At 47.8% G+C, this 24,477-nt stretch overlaps 1 protein-coding gene across 1 annotated transcript in view; it reads left to right on the forward strand.

Annotated features, from left to right (window-relative positions):
• Positions 1 to 24,477, forward strand: part of TMEM163 (transmembrane protein 163) — a 278,370-nt gene that overhangs the window by 249,025 nt on the left and 4,868 nt on the right. Inside the window, exons 6-7 of the mRNA XM_066232892.1 lie at positions 12,210 to 12,321; positions 20,510 to 20,651. Coding sequence (XP_066088989.1) covers positions 12,210 to 12,321; positions 20,510 to 20,651 — 254 coding nt within the window. The remainder of the gene's footprint in view (positions 1 to 12,209; positions 12,322 to 20,509; positions 20,652 to 24,477) is intronic.

The raw sequence follows: 24,477 nt of genomic DNA on the forward strand, positions 1-24,477 counted from the left end.
GGGAGTGACGTTAGATGTCTTTGTCTGACTGCTTTAACCAGTGGTAGTCAACCTGGTCCCTACCGCCCACTAGTGGGCGTTCCAGCTTTCATGGTGGGCAGTAGTGGAGCAACCAAAGTATAAATAAAAAGATAGATTTAACTATAGTAAGTTGCTTATAAAGATTTATTCTGCCAAACTTAGCGAAAATTCAACATTAAGTACTTGGTAAGTAATTATTATTATTATATGCTTTAACTTGCTATAACTCTGCTTTAAAATTTTTATAAAATAAAGTTACTTTCCTACTTTATAAATCACCTTACTGTGGAACTGGCAGGCGGTTAGAAAATTTTACTACTAACAGAGATACAAAAGTGGGCAGTAGGTATAAAAAGGTTGACTACCCCTGGCTTTAACAAATGTCATAGACTGGGTGGCTTAACGAACAAACATTTATTTCTGCTTAGTATCTCTGTTGATGTTCCCACCGAGATCACTGAGCATCCTCATAACCGGTGTTTGGAACTCCGTGTCTGGTAGACTGCTTACCTTCATTTCATTTAGTTGTTGCTGTTTTTTCCTAGAGTTTCTTACTGTTCTCTCACTTGAGACACATTTCTTTGTTTCCTCACTTTAGCTGCCTCCTGTGTTTGTTTCTGTATCAGGTATATCTGCGAGGTCTCCCACTCTTGGCAGGGTGCCTATGTAGTAGGTGGCACAGTCTCCTTCGTCACCTGAGCTGAGTGCGCCAGCCGTGTCCCTTGTATGGGTTGTGTGTGCCCTTCTGTTTTGGTTGAGCTTAATCGCTGTTGGCATGTCCGTGGTGGGGTGCACCCTTAGGCTAATGGGATAGGAGGACCACAGCGGAGGAGCTGTTGAGTGGAGGGTTCTCCCCCGCAGGGTCCTGTGCCTGCTGAGACCTCCCTTTGTGCGTGCTGCAGGTGGAGCTAATTGGGTGGTGCTCTGCGTGGTCTGAAGCCAGCCACTTAGTATGTTGGTCCTGGGGCCTCTTGGGAGGGGCTCCAGTGCAGGCCAAGGGAAGCAGCTCCTGTGACTGGCCTGGGGTTACCTTGTAGGAGCTGTAAAGCAAAGTAAACTGGGTAAGGGGGGTCTCAGGGAGTCCTCAAGGTGGGGTGAGTAGGGTTTGCTGGGTTAATGCACAGTCAGATTTGGCACCAGTGCTGAGCCTGAGGCCACTCAGTCAAAAGCACAGGGCATACTGTGGCCAGCTGTCGCCTGCCTGGGGACTGTGGACCTTTGAAAATTTCTAAGAAAGACTGCAGCGTGGGCTGAGGCCAGCTCCTGCTGCTGAAAGAGCCTCTGGAGCAGTGTGAGTTAGGTGGGGCTGGGCCTCAGGGAGTCACCCGGGTGCAGCCAGTGAGCCCAGCAGGCTAATGCACTCTGATTTGGCTGTGCAGGGGGAGGGTTCGCTGCAGGGATAATGGCAGCGGTCCCTCCAGCCCTCGTTCTGAAGCTGCATAATTCAGTTTCTCCCTGTATGTCTCTGGCACCCCGCACCCCAAGCCACTTCCCTTCACTGGAGTCCAAAGTGGGTGCCTGCGAACAAGTGAGTCTGTGTGCAGGAGCTTTAAGAGGACACCCTGGTTTCTAGCAACCTTCTGTCTCACCAGGATGGATGGGATCCCTGCTGATGGTCACATCCAGGTGCTGTGGGGACTCTTCTTCCCAGCACTGGTGCTCAGGCAGTGGAGCCTGGTGTGGGGCGGGAACCTTGGCTCCTCAGCAGGGATCTCTGTAGCTAAGATATCCCTCCTGATTCTCACCCACAACACGTGGGTGTGGGGTCAACTCATTTTGTGTTTCTGCCCCTCCTACCAGTCTCCATGCGGTTTCTTTATATCTTCAGTTATAGTATTCCTGCTCAGCTAATTTTTGGATGGATATCCAAATAGATTGTTCTATGATTTAGTTGTTGTTTTTTTGTGGTCATGAGTGGAGGCAAACATAGTGTCTAACTCCTCTGCCATTTTGATCAGAATTTAGAACATTTATTTCTCATAGTTCTGGAGACTGGGAATTCTGAGGTCAACATGCTAGCAGATTTGGGATCTGGTAAGAGCACTTCTCCTGGCTTGCAGATGGCTACCTTCTTGCTGTGTCCTCCCATGGCAGAGAGAGAGAGAGAGAGAGAGAGAGAGAGAGAGATCCTTTCTCTCATGTCTGTTCTTGTAAGGGCACTAATGCATGAAGCCCCCATCCTCATGATTAATTACCTCCCCTAAGGCCCCACCTCTAAACACCATTGCATGGAGGTTAGAGCATCACCAAATGACTTGGAGAAGGGGGAATACGGCATGCAGTTCATAGCAGGAAGAGTTGTGGAGTTCAGTTTTAGCCAGCAAGTGGTTAGGGTTGGAAAGTTGCTTTGGGACATCCTAACAGCTAAGATCTTGATGAGTGATTAGATTAGTCTTTTTAGAAGATGCTGCTAGACCAGGTAAGGCCTACATATAGCCCGCGGGCTGGATCAAGCTCGCGGAATGAGTTTATGTGGCCTGCGATTAAATTTTTAATATTCTCTGCATAACGCACTGTGGAAATGAAATAAGTGGTACTTTTAAATTGTTATACAGAAACTACAATACCTAATCGTTGTACAACAATGAAAGTTAAAATCTCAGCTACTCAGAAGCAGCAGCGTCTTTGATGATTGGAAATCGAGATATTTAAGAAGATAGTGATATGCAGAAAAGAATTCCGTATGTGACTAATCTAGGGTTAACTTCCAGTAATTGGTTGAATGGATTCGCGATACTTCTTTATTTTTTAAAAAAAATTGCATTATAAAGATTTACAACTTTTGTACTCGTCTGCAATTTTTATAAGCAGTTGAATAATGAAAAATATGGAAATTTAAAAAAACTTGCCAAGGAATATTTAGTAATCTTCAGCTCAACTTATATTTGTGAGCAAACTTTTTCTTTAATGAATCTAAATAAAAGTACCACAAGATCAAGATTGAATGATTTACATTTGGAGGCTGTGTTAAGAATGGCTACTACAAGTATAGAGGCAGTTATTAAAAAATAATAGGCGATGCAAAGCGCTTCAACACGTCACATTAGTTTTTTGTTAATTTGTTCTACTAAATTACTTACATTTATTCATAAACAAATCACATAATAAAATTTTGTTTACTTAAATGAATCATTTTTGTATTTCATTTTAATTTTAATATTTCATCCGGCCCGTGAAAAAAGTTTTCTTTCTAACCTGTCCTGGGGGCAAAAACTGTTGACCATGCCTGTGCTAGACACTAATGGGAGAGATTGTTTTAATAGCTTCTCTACCTGCGATCATTTTACCCTGTTATTTTGACCTGAAGGTACAGCTTTCATGATGGCAGATGGTCTCCTATGTAAAGGGGAGAGGATTAGACTCATCAGCTTCCTTCCTGTTTCCTGCATCTAGACTGCCCATCTCCCTTAAGAATCTAAGTAAAAAAGCCTGGTGTCAACCAGAGGCAGTTAGACTGAATTAGAGAAAAACTTTCATGGGAAGGGCTATGACACTGATCAACAGACTGAGACTCGAGGACAGTACAGAACATGCTCTTGATTCCTGCCATCACACAGATGAGTCTCAGAAACATACAGACAGAAGCCAGGCAAAACTGTATGACGCTGTATGGTTCCATTTACATACATTTTTAAGAAAGACTAAATTAATCCCCGGTAATTGAAGTCAGAAAGTAGTTGCAGGGAGATGGGAAAAGGGACATGAAGGGACTTTCTTCAGTAATAGAAGTGCTCTCTATTTTGTTTTAGGAGTGGTTAAATGGGTGTAACCATTGACAGAACTCATCAAATTGAATGTCTAAAATCTGTAAATTTTATCATATATTAATTGTACCTCAATTAAGAAGTATGCAGTAATTAAAAAAAATCCTCATCTCTAGATTCCTTTTGGAGGCTGGGTGTTAGTCAGTCGTGATGAAGTTTAGCCCTGTGATTGATGAATTCCAGGTCAGATGTTCCTGCTTAACTACTTTTTTGACCATTTGTCAGGTCATAATCTGTCTGTTCCTGTTCTGCGATTGTCAAGAACATTTTCTGACCAATTATTGCTTTATCCCAGTTCAGAGGGAATAACTAACTTATTTCTAATTCAGCATTGTCCAGTAAAATTTTCTGTGATAATAGAAATATTCTAAATCTGCACCAGTATGACAACCAATAGCCATATGTGGCTGTTGAGCACTTGAAATGTGGCTTGTCAAAGGAGGAACCAAGTTTTCAGTTTTATTAATTTTGAATTTAAATAGCCATAAATATGTTTGTATGTGAAAAGTGCTATATTTAAAAAAAGAAAAACAGAAAAGGGTAGGGATTATAGTCAGGGACTGCTTCACTGAGAAGGGGATATTTGGGCAGAGACATGACAGGTAAGGAAGTGAGAGGTAATAATAGCATGAGCAAAGGTCCTGAGGTAGGGGGGGTGCTCACCATGTGTGAGGAGCAGGGAGGAAGCCAGGGTAGCTGGTGCAGAGTAAGAGAAGACGAGAATGGTAAAGGTGAGGTAGAGGGGTCAGCTTCATCCGGCTGGTTTGGTTTGGTTTGGTGTTGTTGAGTGAAGCTCGGAAAGGTCATTTTATCAGTGTACGACAGGTCATAGAAACTCATCTGCCTGCTTGTCAGTCTTTGTGGGGGGCAGTGCAGGGCTCGGTATCCTCCTGGAGAAAAAGCTGACCAAGGCCCTGATCTGGCTGACCAAGTTCTTCTGTGCTAGTGTACAGTGATTAATACCACGTCAGCGCGAGGGTCCTCCTTAGATCAGCTTTTATCAGCTCTCCCCTAACTGCCTTTGAATCCTAAAATTAGCCTTGTGGCTTTCACCGCGCTCCAGCTGAGAGAATGAGAAGGAGTTGATAGCGTCAGGGTGTCATGGCAGAGGCAGGGGATGCCTGGGAGCCCTGAGCTCTGCCGCTGCCTCTCTTCTGTCTTTGGGGCAGCCACCTGCTCTTGATGAGCCTCAGTTTCTCCACTTAATTATCTCTAAGACTTTTTCCAGTTCTAATGCTCTGTAGTTTTAAGACCAGTTTGTGTTTATATGGACAGTATGCTCTCCCTTGCCTGGTCATGGGCCAGGTGTGGGGAGCTAGTGGTGGTGGGGCTGGCAAACTCGGGCGAGGCCAGAGGCGTGTGGGCGTTTTCATGACTTGATCTCTTAGGTAAGACAGGCTGAGCCTTGGCCCAGACCAAGGAGTTTAGGGTGGAAAGGCTTTTGTACCACAGGGGTCTGTTAGGTTCTTGGAATTCCTATTTAAGTGATTTTTTCCATTGAGTTAAGGTGCTGTTTTTCATGTTTTGGGACCAATGAAGTTAGGAAATTGCAGATTTAAGGCATTACAAGGTCTTAGAAAAGATATGCTACTCAGATGGGCTGACCTTTGGCCTTTGTGACACGCTTTCTAGAAGGTAGAGGCCAGGCTGAGGTGACTTTTCCTAAGCTGTTCTGAAGTTTGGGTTGGGGACCATGGGCAGGAGGAGGTCAGCAACCCAGGTGATGGACATGGGGGGGGGGCTTCAGTCAAGCCTTCATGTTCCACAGCCCTGGCCAGCAGGAGCAGAGAGCTGTTCAGACCCACCTTGTCCGGCATCTTGGATCGTGAGTGTGGCTGTGAATGTCCGTCAGCCCAGGACCCTCTGGCTTTTGCAGAATATCAGCCTTTCTCTCACTGATGCCCTGTTTCCCTCTAAAGTTCCAGGGAACAACTAGTGCTCAAGAATACCCTCTCTGGGGGGGTATTCCTTCCATCCCAAGGTCCATTCCCACATCCTGTTTGATCATTGGAAATCCGTCAGCTTAGTCCTCTCCTGTCCCTGCCTTTCCACCCCAGAAATGCCTTTACTGAGGTGGGGTTGTAACCTTATGCCACTGCTGTTCAATGTGGCTCAAGATGACAAATGACTATACAGATAAACACCCCTGCATCTCCCTTAAAACTGCGTGTAAAAGTCTGGGTTGGTTATGATTTGACATCCCTCTGTGCGGTGTGGTAGTTCATACCATAAACACTTTTTATTGCCATGGGGATAGATACTGAGGTGAATGAGAACGAGCCTCTTCTGTCAGTGAGCTCACAGGAGAAGGAGACAAGGAAGGAAACAAGTGCCTGGGTGTCATGAGGACATAGTCCGGTGGGGCGTGGAGTGGACGTGTCAGCTCTTAGAGCATGAGTTGTCAGGAAACGCTCAACAGAGGAGGAGACACTTGAGTTAAGTCTATAAAAAGGGGTGTTTACCCACCTAGACAGTAGAAATTAATCAGTAGAAAATTCCTGAGACTTGAAGTCAGCCAATCAGGGTCCATGTTCTACCACTGACCTCTCTAAGACTCCAATTTAACCTTTATAATGATTTTGCTTTGGTCTCTATTCCCTACCTTATATCATGACGATGGGCATTATGCATATTGTGATCATGTGCATCAGCTGAACTAGGTAAACATTTGAAATTGTCACCTAAGGATTCCCTGAGATAAATTGCTTTAGTTTTTACTTATTTACTTATTTATTTTATTAATTTTTTAATTTTATATGAGTATTTTTTAATTGACTTTATTGGGGTGCCACTGGTTAACAAAATCATACAGGTTTCAGGTACAAAATTCTATAATACATCTGCTGTACACTGTATTATTAATATGTCTTCAACCCCACAAATGATAAATTGCTTTCTAAAAACTTTAGTTTTAGCCTGACCAGGTGGTGGCGCAATGGATAGAGCATCAGACTGGAACACAGAGGACCCAGTTTCGAAACCCTAAGGTCACCGGCTTGAGCACGGGCTCATCTGGTTTGAGCAAAGCTCACCAGCCTGAACCTGAGGTCGCTGGCTTGAGCAAGGGGTCACTCACTCTGCTGTAGCCCCCCGGTCAAGGCACATATGAGAAAGCAATCACTGAACAACTATGGTGCCTCAACAAAGAATTGATGCTTCTCATCTCTCTCCCTTCCTGTCTGTCTGTCCCTATCTGTCCCTCTTTCTGTCTCTCCCTCTGTCTCTGTCACAAATAAATAAATAAAATAAAAATATAAACATTAGTTTTATTGAAATGTACTATACATACAGTAAAATTTTCCATACAATTTGATGCATTTTGATAGATGTGTATAGTTACAAAACTACCACCACAATGAAGATACAGAATATGTCTGTCACTACAAAAGGTTCCATTATGCACTTTGCAGTCATTAATTACCTCCCCTCCCCAACCACTGATCTGCTGTCGGTATAGTTTTCCTTTTCTGGAGTATAATATAAATGAAATCATGAAGGTTCTTGTGTCTCTTTTCTTTTACTTAGCATAATGCTTTTGAAGTGTAGCCAAATTCTTGCTAAATGTATCCATAGGTCATCCGTAGGTCACTGTTTTTCATTGCCAACTAGTATTCCATTATATCAGGGGGTCCCCAAACTTTTTACACAGGGGGCCAGTTTACTGTCCCCCACACCATTGGAGGGCCGGACTATAAAAAAAAAACTAGGAACAAATCCCTATGCACACTGCACATATCTTATTTTAAAGTAAAAAAACAAAACGGGAACACATACAATATTTAAAATAAAGAACAAGTAAATTTAAATCAACAAACTGACCAGTATTTCAATGGGAACTATGCTCCTCTCACTGACCACCAATGAAAGAGATGCCCCTTCCAGAAGTGCAGCGGGGGCCGGATAAATGGCCTCTGGGGGCCACATGCGGCCCGCGGGCCGTAGTTTGGGGACCCCTGCATTATATGGATATTATCTCATAGTTTGTTTATCCATTTACCAGTTTTTGGACATTTAGGTTGTTCCCAGTATTTTGACACTATGAAAACAGTGGCTAAGAACATTAGTGTGCAGATTTTGGTGTGGCCATAGTCTTTTGTTTATTTTGGGTAAGTACTGATGAGTTGAAGTGCTGGATCCTGTGGTTAATAAGTATTTAACTTTACAAGGAGTGGCCAGTGTATTGTACAAAGTGCCTGTACCATTTTACACTCTTATCAGCAGTACATGAGAGTTCCAGTTGCTCTGCATCTTCACTATGATTGCTATTATTTCTTTTTAATTTTTCTGATTCTATTGGTATATCGTCGTATCTCATGGTGTTTTTGTTTTGTTTTGTTTTTTTGTTTTTGTTTTTGTATTTTTCTGAAGCTAGAAACCGGGAGAGACAGTCAGACAGACTCCCGCATGCGCCCGACCGGGATCCACCCAGCACGCCCACCAGGGGGCGACGCTTTGCCCACCAGGGGGCGATGCTCTGCCCCTCCGGGGCGTCGCTCTGCTGCGACCAGAGCCACTCTAGCGCCTGGGGCAGAGGCCGAGGAGCCATCCCCAGCGCCCAGGCCATCTTTGCTCTAATGGAGCCTTGGCTGCGGGAGGGGAAGAGAGAGACAGAGAGGAAGGAGAGGGGGAAGGGTGGAGAAGCAAATGGGCGCTTCTCCTGTGTGCCCTGGCCAGGAATCGAACCCGGGACTTCTACACGCCAGGCCGACGCTCTACCACTGAGCCAACTGGCCAGGGCCTCTCATGGTGGTTTTGATTTACATTTCCCTGTTGACAGATGATGTTGACTATCTTTTCATGTGCTTATTTGCTAACTGTGTATCTTATTTGGTAAATTGTTCAAATCTTTTGCTTATTTTTTAAAAACTTGAGTCATCTGTTTTCTTCTTACTGACTTATAGGAGTTCTTGCTGAGTTGTAGGAATTCTTTTTTGTGTGTGTGACAGAGACAGAGACAAGAGAGAGGAACAGACAGACTGGAAGAAAGAGAGATGAGAAGCATCAGTTCTTTGTTGTGGCACCTTAGTTGTTCATTGATTGCTTTCTGATATGTGCCTTGACCATGGGGCTTCAGCAGACCAAGTAACCCCTTGCTCGAGCCAGCAACCTTGGGTTCAAGCTGGTGAGCCTTGCTCAAACCAGATGAGCCCACACTCAAACTGGTGACCTTGGAGTTTCGAATCTGGGTCCTCCATGTCCCAATCTGACGCTCTATCCACTGTGCCACCGCCTGGTCAGGCGAGTTGTAGGAATTCTTTTTTTTTTTTTTTTTTTTGTATTTTTCTGAAGTTGGAAACAGGGAGGCAGTCAGACAGACTCCCGCATGCGCCCGACCAGGATCCACCCGGCATGCCCACCAGGGGGCGATGCTCTGCCCATCTGGGGCACCGCTCTGTTGCAACCAAGGCCATTCTAGTGCCTGAGGCAGAGGCCACAGAGCCATCCTCAGCGCCTGGGCCAACTCTGCTCCAATGGAGCCTTGGCTGCGGGAGGGGAAGAGAGAGACAGAGAGGAAGGAGAGGGGGAGGGGTGGAGAAGCAGATGGGCGCCTCTCCTGTGTGCCCTGGCCGGGAATCAAACCTGAGACTCCTGCACGCCAGGCTGACGCTCTACCACTGAGCCAACTGGCCAGGGCACAGAGTTGTAGGAATTCTTAATCTGTTTTGGATACCAGACCTTTTAACAAGTGTGTTTGAAAATGTTTATTCCCAGTCTGTGGCTGCAGAAAAAAAATTTCATTTTTTTTCCAGTAGCAAAGTTGTTAATAATACTTTTGATTGGTTAGGTGAAAAGTGGTATTTTGGTATTGCTTTGTTGTTGTTTCTTTTATGAATGAGTTAAAATATCTTCCATAGGTTTAAAATTTATTTAAGTTTTCTAATTGTTTTCCCTCATTTTCCATTTTGTTTACTTTTTTGGTCTTTTTCTTATAGATTTCTAGGTACTCTTTAGCTATTAAGGAGAATTAGCCTTTTGTGATAGTTTTTTTTTTTTTGGTACTGGTACATAACCTATCCCCTGCATACATGTTACTTTTCCTGTCAAATATATTCATCTTTTATGGCTTTGAGATGGTTTTAGAAGGCCCTCACCACTATATGGTTATGAAGAAGCACACCAGCGTAGACATAAATTATGAAGCTTTTACCTTTAATAGGCATTTACCCTCGACTCGTGAGTTGATGGCCAGTTTCCATGTACCTTCTTTTCCTGATCTTCTATGTATTCAGTAGAGATTCACATATGAGAAGTCAGAGGGGCCAGTGCTGGTAACAGTGGACACTGAACACCTGTCCCTCTGTTCTGACAGCATCCACGGTCCAGTGATATGAGGGATGTTTACAAGGACATGATGAGGCATCCTGGTACAGTTTACAGCTGAGAACAAAGCCAGGTCCTGCTCTGAGCTAAGTGACCCTGGGCAGGTCATTTAGCCCTTGCACTGCACATCAGCTACTTGCCAGGGGTATCAGGGCTGCTTGCCAGGGCTGTGGGTATCACGCTGCCCTTTGTGGGACAGAGAATGGAGAGCTTGGGTTTGTGCCTGAGGCAAGGGATGGATTCTAGACTTGAACAAAGGCCTGCTGGCTCATCACTGCCCTGTCAGCCAAGACCCCGTCAGCTGCAGGCTTCCTGGATTAGCAGAGCCAGGAGAGGACCACCAGAGTCCCCGTGGCTCCTCTCGAGCTGCGTCTGGGGCTGGGACACCTCAGTCCCAAGCTCCCTGGACCCAGATCGGGTGAACACAGACTTTATCCACCTCTGGAAATTTAAGGATGAGGGCTCTCCAAACAGTGATTGAAAGGAACCAGAAAGGTATGGGTTGAGCAAAGTCAGAGTTCAGCCTCTGAATTCAGGACCTCACAGTGCTTAGAGGGATGCCTTGGTCTCCCAACTTAAGTTTTCTGAGTCACATCAACACCTGGGTCTGTGTTGCTCTGTGACTCCTTAATAACGCTGGCATTGTTTCCTGAGTGCTGTCCCCCTGAGGGTGCTGAGTCTCCTGAGTGCTGACCCCTGAGGGTGCTGAGTCCCTGCCCGGAGGGAGTTTTGACTTGGGGTCCTCCTGTCATGGCCCCTGCTGTGTAACCTCAGGTACAGCAGGGACTTGGGATCTGCCAAGAGGACGGGTTTGACACAGTCCTTACTGATAATTTGGGGTTGTTTAATGTTTTTTCACGATTAAGCTGAGGTTATGGATTTTTAGGTAGAATTCAAGAGGTGTTCTCAGCCACATCATGTCAGGAGGTACATCATATCAGTGTGATTTATTAATGATCATTTTAATCTTGATCACTTGGTTAAGATTGCTTGCTGGGTTCTCCACTGTAAAGTTTCTATCTTTCCCTTTCCATACCCTATTTGTAAGATATCAGTCATGGATCCAGCCCAGACTCGAGCGAGGGGGAAGTGCAGTTGTGCCTCCCAAAGGAAGGGTTGCAAAAGATCTGTGGACATAGTGAAAACAACGTCCACTGCTCAGGACGGTGAGGCGGTGCGTTGGAGGCACGCAGACATCCTGTGTCCAGCAAGGTGATTTTCTAATGACTTGGCTCAGTTTTGAACTCAGGGAAACAGGCTGTCATCTCTCTTCCCAACTTTCTGGCACCTGGTTAGCGTATTTGAATAACACAATGCTTCAAGAACCCAATATCTCTCCATACATATGATGCTTTATCAAGAGCTCTGCAGGCAGTTTCCTTGTCACATTGGAGAAAGGCTGTGTCCCCTGGGAGTGATGCCCAAGAGCTTGAAGCTGAGGAGCTTCATGGGCCCCAAGGTCACCAGATGCTGTTGCTCCCTTTTGCATGTGACTCACTCATTTACTTGCAAAGGTAAGGTGACAATTTATAGGAAGTGCTAGGAAAAAGTCAATAGCAGAATGTATTTTTAGATGCCTTTTTTTCACCTTGAAGGCTATAGTTGAACTGCTAACTGCCTTGTGTGAAGTTAGGAGAGTAGCTTCACTGATACTCGACTCCTAGATAATTCAGTTGGCTTTGTGCTGAAGTGTCCTTAGGCCAGTGGTGGACTTACATGTTTCAAAATTCTCAATCAGCTGCTTTTTAAAGTATCTGTGAAAATACACAGAAGGCACTGTTTTTAGTATTCTGACCCACTCTGTTATTTATCAATGGTTGCCAATCATTTCAGCAGAATAGGACAAAGGGGAATCTCCTATAGGAAAAGAAATGTTTAGTGAGTTTTAAGGAAATGTAAGTCAGGATTATCTGTTTTTGGTCATCTTTTCCAGTCCCTAGTGACACTGGTAACTAAGATTTAAAAACAGGCAATATACCCCTGACTTGGTGGCAATATACCTGACCGTTGGTTTTGGGAACAAAGCTTATCTTTAAGGCAAGTGGTTTGCAAATAATCTGTTCTAGCAGGTGAACTGTTGAAATTTGGCACTTTCTCTCCTAGGATGATTTTCTGTTCAGTGTCTCCATTTTAAGCGGGATCCTTTGCAGCATCTTGGCCGTGTTGAAGTTTATGCTGGGGAAGGTTCTGACCAGCAGAGCACTCATAACAGATGGTGAGTAAAGCCCATATGCCTGATTGCTAAGGGCAGGGGTGGCAGAGAAAGAAGATGCTGTGTGGGTCACTTTAGTTGCTTGACTTGCAGAAGAGGTCAACCACTGGGCATCGGTTCTCAGTAGCCTCGCCTCTCCAGGCTGCGTAATGATTCTCAGGATTCCCATATCAGGGCAGATGGCTTGCTAGGGGTATAAAAACTCTTCATGAATCTCCTCCACCCTGACCTCCTCACAGGGTGGATTGGGGCTCCCCAGCCTCTTAGCCATGAAGCACGAAGGGCTTTCTGGAGCCTTGGATTTTATAAGCATTGCTCCAAATAAAATGCCTCCTCTGCAGTCTCTAAGTTTTCTCTGTGGATCCTACCTGCTTATTTTCCCCTCTAGCTAGTGAGATGCTCACCTGGGACTTCAGGTCGCAATTACTAGGGCTTTGCTGGGGAAGTGAGTCACGTGTTCTCTGCTAAAACCCCAGACCAGGTGGAAAGGTCCCTCTGTGTCCCTAGGGGTCAGGGGGTGCTTCCTGCATGGCCTTTGGGTTGATGGAGAAGGGTGTATGAAAGCAGGAAAAATGCGTTTATGTTTGCAAGTTGGTACTTGACAAACATGACCACTAGGCCATTTTCTTATTCTTCATTCCTGAGCATTTGCAGTTGCCTGGGTGTCGGGAATGGAGATAGGAGTCCCCTGTGCCCTGGGGTGAGATGTCAAAGGGTAAAAGCTTGTGGCTTGGTGTGTGTGTCTGCACAAAGTAGAGCAGAAACCATTGGATTTGTTTTTTGAGGAAAGAACCACTCACCCCCTCTTCCCCCACCCTGCACTTCAAGATTCTCTCCTCCGTGAGATCATGAGTACAGGCAGACAGGTGGGAGGCCATTGGCTCTGCTGTGGAGGAGGGGCGGGTGGCAGTGCACAGGGCCCTTCTCTCCCAAGTGACAGCCTGGTGACACTGTACGACCTTGACTCCTCCTGTGCTGATGCCCTGCTGTGTGTGGAGCTGGGTCTGTGCATAGTAGGGCAGGTGGGCAGGAAGTCAGAGTGGTATTTCCGGCTTTGCAACCACAGCTGCTCTTGGGAGGAGCCTCGTGTGCATGTGTGTGTGTGCGTGCGTGCATGTGTGTGTGGTTCCTTTGAACAGGCCCGGAGAAGCTGGGACTTACAGGATCTGACATGCTGCCAACAAGACCAGGGAGCCCAGACACTAGCAGCATCAGAATGCTGTGGTGTTTGTGAGAAACCCATTCTCCTGCCCCTCACCCCTGAAGGTTCTGGTTCTGGGTGTCTGAGGCGGACACAGGAAGGCCGTCGGCACTGGGTTCGTGTGATGCGTGCTGAGGTCAGACTGCCTCCCGGGCCAACCCGAGGGGCCAGGACGCAGCTCCACGCCTGGGGAGGTGGACCCAGCATGTCCCATGTGCCATTTTGACCAGCAGGGCCTGCCGTCTGTTTCTGTTCTTGCAAGATGTCACCTTTCTCCCTGTGCTATGGAGGCCATGTGCCCATAGGAAACCAAAACTTCTTAAATAGTAAAATCTGATTAAAGTAATAAAAGGATTGGTAGCTCAGATTGAGACCTCCGGCAGTGGGAGGCCCCTCTACGTACCTGATGGTCCAGCCCGGCTCCGGCTCACAGGTGAACCCCGGATGTCGCCTGGCGAAGTTAGGGCTCAGCTGGCAGCAGGTCCTAGGTTTGCTGCTGTTAGAGCTAAGACTGCAGTAGCACCAACCAGTGGGCTCGCAGAGTTCTTTCGAGCCTAGCAGAGTGCAAGGAGCCATGTTAGCTGAGAAACCAGCTCCTAATGCAGACACTCTTTCAGGTGTCTGTCCTTGTGCTATAAAGAGTCACGCCTGGTCCCCAAAAGTGGGGTTGCAGCTTAAATAAAACCCCTCTGGTTAAAGGGATATTTCTACTGGGACCGGAACTGAAGAACCTGTGACTCAACCCCTGAGAACAGTGCAGGCCTGCCCGAGGCCACAGCCTGGGGGGGCCTTTGACATCTCTGTCATCCACCCAGACAGCATAGATTTATAGGCTGTTAGCAGCGATCTGACCCTAATAGAAAGGAGCTCTTTCCACTCAGGGACAGACCCAGGATTTAGAAGGAGGTATTCATTCCCTAGTGACTTTTGTGGCCTGGTGTTTTTCAGTCTGGAAGGGAAAATGCCTCCTTTGGTCATGGAGTCCTTCTTTTCTAAGGTTGAGCAACACAGGTGTGCTCGTTATGGCAGCTGAGGCTGCGTGGCACTCACTGGGATTGGGTGTGGCTTTCCTCCACCTCAACATTCCTTTAAGTTGCTCTAAGGGACAAAGCTCTGCCGACCGGACCCGTTAGGCCTGAACTGAGCCTCCCCCTCCTGTCTCCTTGCCTGGAACATGACTGACGGACGGGAAGGCAGACTGGGGCAGCTGGTGGGCCCACTCGGTAGTCTGGGCTCCCCATGGTGAGCACTAAGGAACGGCTTCTCTCCCAGTCTAGCCAGGCCCTGAGGTCACAAAGCCCCCTGGCTCCGAGCCTTAGGCCTTCTCTGTCGGACACAGACTGCTCCCCAGAGCCTGCCAGCAGACCCAGCACGGATCCTCCCCTCATGACCATGGGCGGGGCCTCGGGACAGTGGCCCCTCTGCCTCTATGGGTGGCTCTACAGCATGTTCTATAGAGGTCCTGGACACCAAGTTTCTGTTTAGGCATAGCTGTTCTTTTAACCTGCCACCATTGTACAGTGTGTCTGTAAAGTCATGGTGCACTTTTGACCGGTCACAGGAAAGCAACAAAAGACGACAGAAATGTGAAATCTGCACCAAATAAAAGGAAAACTCTCCCAGTTTCTGTAGGATGGATGATGTGGCAGCGTGTGCGCATGCGCAGATGATGACGTAACACCGTGTATACAGCAGAGCAGCCCACGGCCATGCCAGTCGAGATGTGGACGGTACAGAGGAAAGTTCAGTGTGTTCTGTGGCTCGCTAAATTCAAATCCGTGACCAAAGTGCAACGTGAATATCGGCGCATTTATAACGAAGTGCAACATTAATCACTTAAAACAGAGAATCACAGACGTTATTCACTCTGTTACACCAGACGTCCTTATCTGTGTGTGGCAAGAACTTTACTATTGTTTGGATGTGTGTAGGGCAACAAATGGAGCCCACATCGAACTGCACTGACTAGTTATGAAACTGGGAGAGTTTTCTTTTTACTTGGTGCAGATTTCACATTTCTATCGTCTTTTGTTGCTTTCCTGTGACCGGTCAAAAGTGCACCATGACTTTATGGACACACTGTATATGGTGCAGAGACGACCCCAAGGATAAGTATGTTTTTCATAACAAAATAAATTCCGACTTGGTTATTTTCACACACAAAACTATCTATACACATAAGCAGTATCTCCATCACACCCTTGAACCCACAAGGGCTCATTACAAAGCAGATGGTTTAAATAAAAATTCCTCCCCCAATGGGAAAGCAGGGGAGAGCGCCCTCAGATAGGGACTCCTGGGAGGGGCTGAGGAGTGGTGAGGGCAGGGCACGCAGGACCTCAGGTCAGGAGTGGGTTCTGTATGTTTTGCTAAATATTTCAACAGAGGAGGAGATGTGATTAATATTCCCGAACAGCCCTCTGGACATGAGTGGAAGAAGAGGATGGAGGGAGTGAGGGCTGAGGCAGGGAGAGGTGCCTGGAGAGCAGGGGGCGGGTGACAGCCACAGCTTGGACGGGGTGAGGCAGAGGCTGGAGGCTGGAGTGAGAGTCTGAAGACATGTTGGCGATATATATAGAATGGACAGGGCTCAGGGATGAATAGGCCACGGAGGTTGATGAGAGAGTGAGAGAAAGACAGACAGCTCTACTGCAAGGGGCAAAGGCAGCCCCCACCCCCAAGCCTGTTACCTATAAGGGCCGGGGAAAGAGGGGAGTGTGCTCTTCAATCCTTGGCTCCATGGGAGTGTCAGCAAAACATGCCCAGTAATTGCAGCCTCCTGCGAAGTGCATTTCCTGGGCCCGGCTTACTCCCTCGTTGTTGAGCAGTGAGGGAACCATCTGTAGTTTCCTCCTCCCAGGTCCTCCCTCACTTTGGGAATTGTGGGAGAGGCCGGGCTTTGGGAGCCATGCCTGTCATGTTGGGGGTGGCTCTGGAGAGTGTCCCTTGTAGCCGCTACCCTGAGAATGCCCTCTGGTGGTCGGGCCCTTGCTTCCCAAGCAGGAGGCGAGTGGCACAGAGCTCCTGTACAGGCAGAGGCCAGGCGCCCTCGGCTCCGGGCGCTGCGGGGGGAGTGGGTCAGGCCGACTCCACTGGACCTCTCTGTCTCTGGTAGTGTCCTTCTGAGAAGCAGGTCTTCAGAGAAGGGGAGGCCTCAGGGCGTGGGTAAGTTCCGGACTCCCCCTCAGTGCCGCAGGAAATCTTACCTATTAGATTTTGTCCCTTTAGATATTTAGTCAATATTCGATTGTTACTATCAGCACTAGGCTTAAGCCAGCTTTGTATTATTTAAGAAAAAACGACTTTGTGTGGCAAGTTAATACTACAGGTCAAGGGAGAAAGTTTGCGAAGGCACCTGGGACGTTCTGAACTGGGGGCCGGGAGTCCGGCTCCCGTGCGGCCGCAGGGACAGCAGCAAACCTGGGCTGGGGGGCCTGGGCTGACACTGCTCTCGCTCCCTCACGGGGCTCAGATACCAAGAGTCTATGATAGTTTTAAGCACATGAAAACTTTTAACCAGATTTTTTTTGCATAAAATTGATGTACTTAATTATACAGATTCCTACCTAGTCCTTAAGGCCGGACTGGTGGGGCCACTGATCACGACGGCCTGTTAAAGTAGGTGTTTATTGTTGACAACAGCGCTGGTTTTAACTGAGAAAGCAGGAACAAGCTTAACGCTTGAGTGGGGTGGGGAGGACATCCCAGAGTGGAGTGCCCAGCAGGGCCTTGTGTACTGCGTGGGTGAGCTGGTGGTTGGTGGGCGGGCAGTGCGCTCAGGGCTCTTTGTGGGGCGTGGCTGCCGCTGGAGGGGCTCTAACACTGCAGGGTGCTGCCAGGCAGACACAGGGTCAACCCCAGTCTCTGTGAGATCAGCCCAGTGTCCCCTTGCAGAGGTATCAGAGGAGAGGCCAAAATCATGAGAGGCACTGTCATAACCAGGGGCGAGCGGAGCTGAGTGGGCCAGGGGCTCTTCCCAGAAGGTGAGCCAATCAACCACAAACCGTTGGGAGCATGAGTGGGACGAGCCCCTGTGGCAGAAACAGGCTGGGCTGTCCTGGGCCGGCGAGTGGCCCACTGAATGGAGCTGAGTGGACATCTAGTGGACATGTTGGGGAACGTATGCTCTCTCTGCATCCTTTCTGAGCTCCTCGGGCCAATAGGAGCCCATAGCAGAGAGACAGGGAGAAGGAAAGGGGTGTGGAGGTTCCAGTCAGCCCTGGGAAAGCGGCCATCTCCTCCTTATCCCTCCCTTCCCTCTGGCCACCCCCAAACAAAACCTCCCCAAGTCTGAGAATGGCTGAGCAGTACTCTCCAGCCCAGGCCACCTGTGATAGAGTAATGGTTTTTGCTGATGCTGCTGGGTGTGGTGAGGCCCTCTGGAAAAAAGGTGTGGGCCACAGAAACTTAAAGAAAAAAAGGAACAGGAAGATTCAAAGGACAGGCAGAGGCTGTCATTTACTGAGGTTACTCTGGCTGCTATGAGGGGAATGGACTGTGGGCTAAGGGAGAGGGGCGCAGGAGGGCGTGGGCGGGGAATGGACTGTGGGCTAAGGGAGAGGGGCGCAGGAGGGGGAGCAGGGAAGGCAGGAGGCCACGCGCCCTCCTGCACGCCTGCAGCCCTGCCTCCTCACTGCCTTCCCTGCTTCCCCTCCTCCTAGATGTTGGGCCTTGGCAGCTGGGGGATGATGGCATCATTTACAGAGAAGATGAGGTGTTTTGGAGCAGAAATTGAGGTGTTTGTTTTGAACACGTTCAGTTTGAGATGCTTATGTGAGTCTACAGCTGAGGGGAAAGGTCGGGCCAAGAGAGAAAGTCGGGCAACGCCGACATGGGGTTGGAAATGACAGCCTGGGGGAGAAGGTCGACGGAGGGAGAGTTCAGGGGAGGGGCTGGGTGCTCAGACGGGGAAGAGGGGTCCAGCAAAGAGCCAAGGAGGACGTGCTGGACTGGGGAGAGAAGCCCAGCAGGGCCATGAGGCTGAGGAATGTGTCCCTAGGAGAGGGGGCCTAAGATGAGGACATCGAAGTACCTGGCGACTGGCAGCACGGAGCGAGGCCCTGCTGACCCCGGGAGGACTTGGTGGGGAGACAACCCAAGGGAGATGAGGTGAAGAGAGAATGGAGGTGCGGTTGGGTAGACAAGTCTCCAAGTTCCGTGAAGGTCGCTAGTGAGTGGGTGGCGCAGGGTTGGAGGGAGTTTGAGGTGGATGATGGGAAGCTAAGATTTATCCCAGTGGGAATGTTCCAGAAGAGGGAGAAGAATTTCAAGAAAAAAGTCCTTTGGTGAACAGGTGTGAAGGAGTTTGCCTTACATAGGAACAGCAGTCACTAGAGAAGCCTCTGAGTCTGGTGACAGCTGTCGCGTTGCGTGGCGGACGTGGTGTGGGGAGATGAGGTATTCCTGTGCAGACCTGTGTGCTCTAGGGAGTACGAGGCCGAGTCCCCAGTTGAGAACTGGAGTAAGGAGGTGACAGATATCTGAGGGAAGAAGGTTACAACAGCCAGGGAGATGTCGGGACAGGGCCCAGTCAGGCTCATCCTGCTCCCGTTGCAGGGGCGGCCTGGTGAAGTCCCTGTCTTGGATCCGGGAAGGGCTCTTACCCGGGCTTTGCTCCAATCCTCTCTACTCCCGCTCTCTCTCTCTCGCTCTGCTCTCTCTCGCTCTCGCTCTGCTCTCTCTCTCTCTCTCGCTCTGCTCTCTCTCGCTCTGCTCTCTCTCTCTGCTCTCTCTCTCGCTCTGCTCTCTCTCTACTCCCGCTCTCTCTCTCTCGCTCTGCTCTCTCTCGCTCTCGCTCTGCTCTCTCTCTCGCTCGCTCTGCTCTCTCTCTCTCTGCTCTCTCTCGCTCTGCTCTCTCTCTCTCGCTCTGCTCTCTCTCTCGCTCTGCTCTCTCTCTACTCCCGCTCTCTCTCGCTCTGCTCTCTCTTTAGAACCTCTCCCCTGGGTGTCCAGTCCTCAGTGAACACATATGAGGTTGTTAGGTCTTAGTTTTCCTTGCTTGAACCTGCAGTTTTGCATCCAGCAAAAGCTTCATACTTGCACAGGTGGAGTTTCCCTAGGAATGAAATAGGGCCCGTGGTCAGAGGTTACTGACCCTGCGCGGACCAGCTGCCAGGGGACTCCAGGGCAGTGTGGACCTAGAGCTTCTCCGGCCACCATCACACCGAGGCAGGCAAAGGAGCCTGTGGCTTGTACCACAGAAGACCGCACGAGCCCCGAAGCCATTCCCTTCCTATGTAGCCTTTGGAAACTCACAGAGAAAATGGAAGTGTGATATGTAAGTTGTGGGGACCAACTAGGTGTGACATGGGAAAAGAGACGATCGGTGTCTGTCAGTTCCAGTTCGGTTTTGATTGACATTTCTGCAACCATGTACCTAATTCTTGACTTTGCACTTCTCTTCCTAGAGGAGACTTAGAGAAACTGTGGGGGGAAGGAGGTAGGTCCGGGTGAAAGCCTAGCTCCTGCTCCTCTCCATCTGTACAGTATTGCTCAGTCCATTTAACCCTACACTGCTTAACTGTAATTCTCTCATCGGTAAAATGGGATAATAATCAGACTTTGTAGGATTGAGAAGATCCCAGCTGGGCACTGGGCCCAAGCAGACACTCAACAGACTTGAGCCACCGAGTATCTGAATGTCTTTGTGTGCCTGGCTCTGTCCTGATCTTCCTGGGCTCCGGACATCGGTGTGTGGGAGGGAGACTGACAGTGACCAGACAGACTATGTCAAGTGGCACAGTGCCTGGCAGGGGATGGGGACCGACGGGGTGGCAGACGGCTCTATCTAGCAAGGTCTCTGGTGACATTTGAACAGACCTGACAAGGCATGGAGGTGAGTGGTGGCTGTCACTGGTGAGAGTGCTTTAGGGCAATATTCTGGCAGCACACATTTGGCACGTGGAGGCAAGCCTGGCCTTTGGGTAGCTTCTTGGTGGCTAAGAAAATTTGTTTGGCACTGCCGTGAACCTCTCTTTGCTTCTTTCCCAGGGTTCAACTCCCTTGTGGGAGGCGTGATGGGCTTCTCTATTCTTCTGAGTGCAGAGGTATTCAAGCACAACTCGGCCGTCTGGTACCTGGACGGCAGCACAGGGGTGCTCATCGGCCTTACCATATTTGCCTACGGGGTCAAGTAAGTGCCTCTTTTCCTTTTGGCGCTCCTGGTGGCCAAGCGTGTTCTGTTTCCACCCCTGATGGTCCTACTTTGTACCTGGGACCCGCCTGAGTTTGGGTGAGGTCAGGTGACTGAAGAAACTCCCACCAGGGGGCAGATGTTCTTGTGGCTGGCACCGAAGTGAGGCAAGGACTTTGGCAGGAGGAATGGCTTTACATCACAAAGGGGCACCGGTGCGGGACTTAGGAGCCCTATAAAATAGGCTGTGACAAACAGTGGGGACGTTTCTGAGTGGAACAGAGGACTGTGGAGTCTCAGGACTGTGGAGTCTCTTGTGAGACCTGTGCACGGCCTCGCTCACTCACTCATTTGTTCTGGGCTCCAGTACAAGGGCAGCCGCTTAAAAGGTGCCCGGGACCAGGGGGAACTGACTGACCAGCTTCGGACCAAGCGCGGGGCGGGAGGGGCAGGGCAGCTCCCCCAGGGTGGCAGGGGCAGCAGCGTAGCTGCTTTGTAAGTGCTGCCCCCACTCAGCCAGCAGGCACGAGTGGCACTAAGTCTGAGCTTTCCGTGTCCTTGGCTAACACCATTGCCACCCCCTGGTAACACCCTGAGACCCCACCCTGCTCAACCCCGTGTGCAGCCCAGGTGCTTCCGGTGGGCCTTCCACACAGTGGCCTGCTTGACTCACACTGTGGACTTTCCTAAAATCTCTCAGAAGGTACACAAACCCCTATCGAGCAGCAGCAGGCTTTGGCATGCTGGCACAAGTGATGTAGATCTCAACTTGCATTAATTCCCATCACTGGGCCTGAGTGTGACATAAACTTTGGTCAGTGTTGGCTTAGAACATACGCTTAACTAGATGGTCACAAGCCCAGCACAGTGGCAACCAATGACCAATGATTTTGTAGCTTCCACCAAGTAGCCCCAAGCCAGGCCAAGTGGCATTTAATTTTGGCCTGCACAGGAGCCCCTCCTAAGAAGCTCCAGAAACAGCATGCCCGTGGCCAGCCTTAGACCATTATCAGAGCATCCGCCAACCAGCCTGCAAATGCCTGTTCTGAAGGGTAGATGCAGCTGGCTACAGAGCCCTGCTACAGTGACTCTGCTGTGGTTGGCCCCACACAACAGCTTGTCTGCTGTAGTCATGGACAGCCAGCCAGCCTCGGGGCCAGTCCCACCACTGAGGTGCCAGTGGTAGTCAAGGCTCAACTACACAGGAGGGTACAGACAGTGTATCCAGGGACAGCCCTGGAGCATCAGACTCAGAGGACCAGGGAGACTGTGCCACTAGCCCTCACAAGATACTTACTATTACAAGGCCCCTCTACCAAGACTGGGAGAAATAGCAGATATGCCTAACACATAGATCAGCAACCAAAATGAGGGGACAAAGAAACATGCCCCAATAAAAGAAAGGAGAAAACTCCAGAAAAAAAAAACTAAACAAAATGAAAACAAGCAATCTATCGGATACAGAGTTCAAAACACAGAGGACTGAATTAGTAATCTGAAAGACAAAGTAGTGGGAAACACCCAATTTGAATAGGAAAAAGAAAGAATTTCTGAAAAATGAGGATAGTTTAAGGAATAACATCAAAAATAACACTTGTGTTACTGGGGTACCAGAGGGAGAGCAAAGGATTAAAAACCTATTTTTAAGAAATAATGAAAACTTCCTAATCTGGCCAAGGATATAGACATATAAGTCCAGGAAGCACAGAGTTCAAAACAAGATGAACTCAAAGAGGCTTACAGCAAGATACATCACAATTAAAATGCCAAAAGTTAAAGACAAAGAGAGAATCTTAAAAATAGCAAGAGAAAAGCAGTTAGTTACCTACAAGGAACCTTCCATCAGACTGTCAGCTGATTTCTCTACAGAAATTCTGCAAGCCAGTAGGGATGGGCACAAAATATTAAAAGTCATTAAAAGCAAAGATCTATCACAAAGGTCACTGGTTACTGTTATGTCCTTTAGAAACAAAGCAGAAATAAAGAGTTTCCCAGCCAAAAAAAAGCTAAAGTTATCACTACTAAACCACTCTTACAAGAGATGTTAAAGGGACTTCTTTAAGTAGAAAGATCAAATATATGAAAAGAAAATATAGGAAAGATAAAAATTCCCACTGACAAAAGGAAATAGTAAAAATAGTTGATCTACCAACTATAAAGCTAGTTCTAAGGTTAAAAGGCAAAAGTAGGAAGATCATGTGTAATTACAACAATACATTAAGCCTGATTTTCAACCTTTGTTTCTCACGCACTCATAAACTAATTACTAAAGAAAAAGGGGCCCTGACCTCTTCTTCCTTAGTAACTAATTTATTTGTGCCATGAGATGAAAATGGTTGTATTTAGTCAGGGGCACTGGCCTTAGTAATTAGTGTGTGTTTGTGCCATGAAAAAAAAAGGTTGAAAATCACTGCAAGGAATACATACATACACACAAAAAGTAAAATATAATCACAAAACCATAAACGGGGGGGGGGGGGGGAGGGTAAGGATTATAGTGATTTTAGAATGCACTCAAACTTTAGTGACTATCAACCTGAAATGGAATTCTATAAACGTAGCCTTCTATATATAATGTACATGGTTAACCACAAACCACAGATCTATGCATGATGTAGAAGAAACAAAGACAAAGGGATCCAAACACAATAGAAAGTCATCAGCATGCAAGAGAGCAGAGAACAAGCAAGGAACAGGGAAGCACTATACAAACAATCAGAAAACAATAGAAAATGGCAATAAGCACATACCTATCAATAATTACTTTAAATGTAAATGGCCTACATCTCCCATCAAAAGACACAGGTGGTTGAGTGGGTAAAAAACAAGACATACACATATGCTGCCTGCAAGAGACCCACTTCACATTGGAAGACACAGACTGAAAGTAAAGGGATGGAAATGATATTTTCAAGCAAGTGGAATAAAAAAAGCTGGGGTAGCAATACTTATATCAGACAAAATGAACTTTAAAATAAGAGCTGTAACAACTAGAAAAAGAAGGTCATTTCATAATTGTAAAAGGATCGATCCAGTGAGAGGATATATCTTGTAAATGTCTATGCAGCAAATGTAGGAGCATCTAAATATGTAAAGCAAGTGCTGACGGATACACAGGGCGAGATGGACAGTAACACCGGACACACGGGGCGACACCGGACACACGGGGCCAGACGGACGGCGACACCGGACACACGGGGCCAGACGGACGGCGACACCGGACACACGGGGCCAGACGATGGCGACACCGGACACACGGGGCGAGATTGACTAACACCGTCATGGTAAAGAACTTTAACACTTCATTGACCTCAACAAGTGGATCACCCAGACAGAAAATCAACAAGGAAACAGTGGCTTTAAATAACACATTAGACCAGGTGAACTTAATTGATATTTTTAGGGCCATTTCATCCCAAAGCAGCAGACTCTACATTCTTTCCAAGTGCTCATGAAACATTTTCCAGGGTAGACCACGTTAGACCACAAAGTAAATCTCAATAAATTTAAGATAACTGGAATATCAAGCATCGTCTCCAATCACAATGGTATGAAACTAGAAATCAGTTACAAGAAGAAAACTGAAAACCACACAAACATGTGGAGTCCAAATAACATGTTACCAAATAATGAATGGGTTAACAATAAGATCAAGAAAGAAACCAAAAGATACCTTGAAAATGAAAACACGGCCCTGGCATTTGGCTGAGTGAACAGTGTTGGCCTAGCTTATGGACATCCCGGGTTCGAGTCCTGGTCAGGGCACCAAGAGAAGTGATTATCTGCTTCTCTTCCCCTCCCTGTACCCTTTCTCTCCCTCTTCCCC

This window comes from Saccopteryx bilineata, chromosome 5 (genome assembly GCF_036850765.1).
Source record: "Saccopteryx bilineata isolate mSacBil1 chromosome 5, mSacBil1_pri_phased_curated, whole genome shotgun sequence".
NCBI classification, from domain to species: Eukaryota; Metazoa; Chordata; class Mammalia; order Chiroptera; family Emballonuridae; genus Saccopteryx; species Saccopteryx bilineata.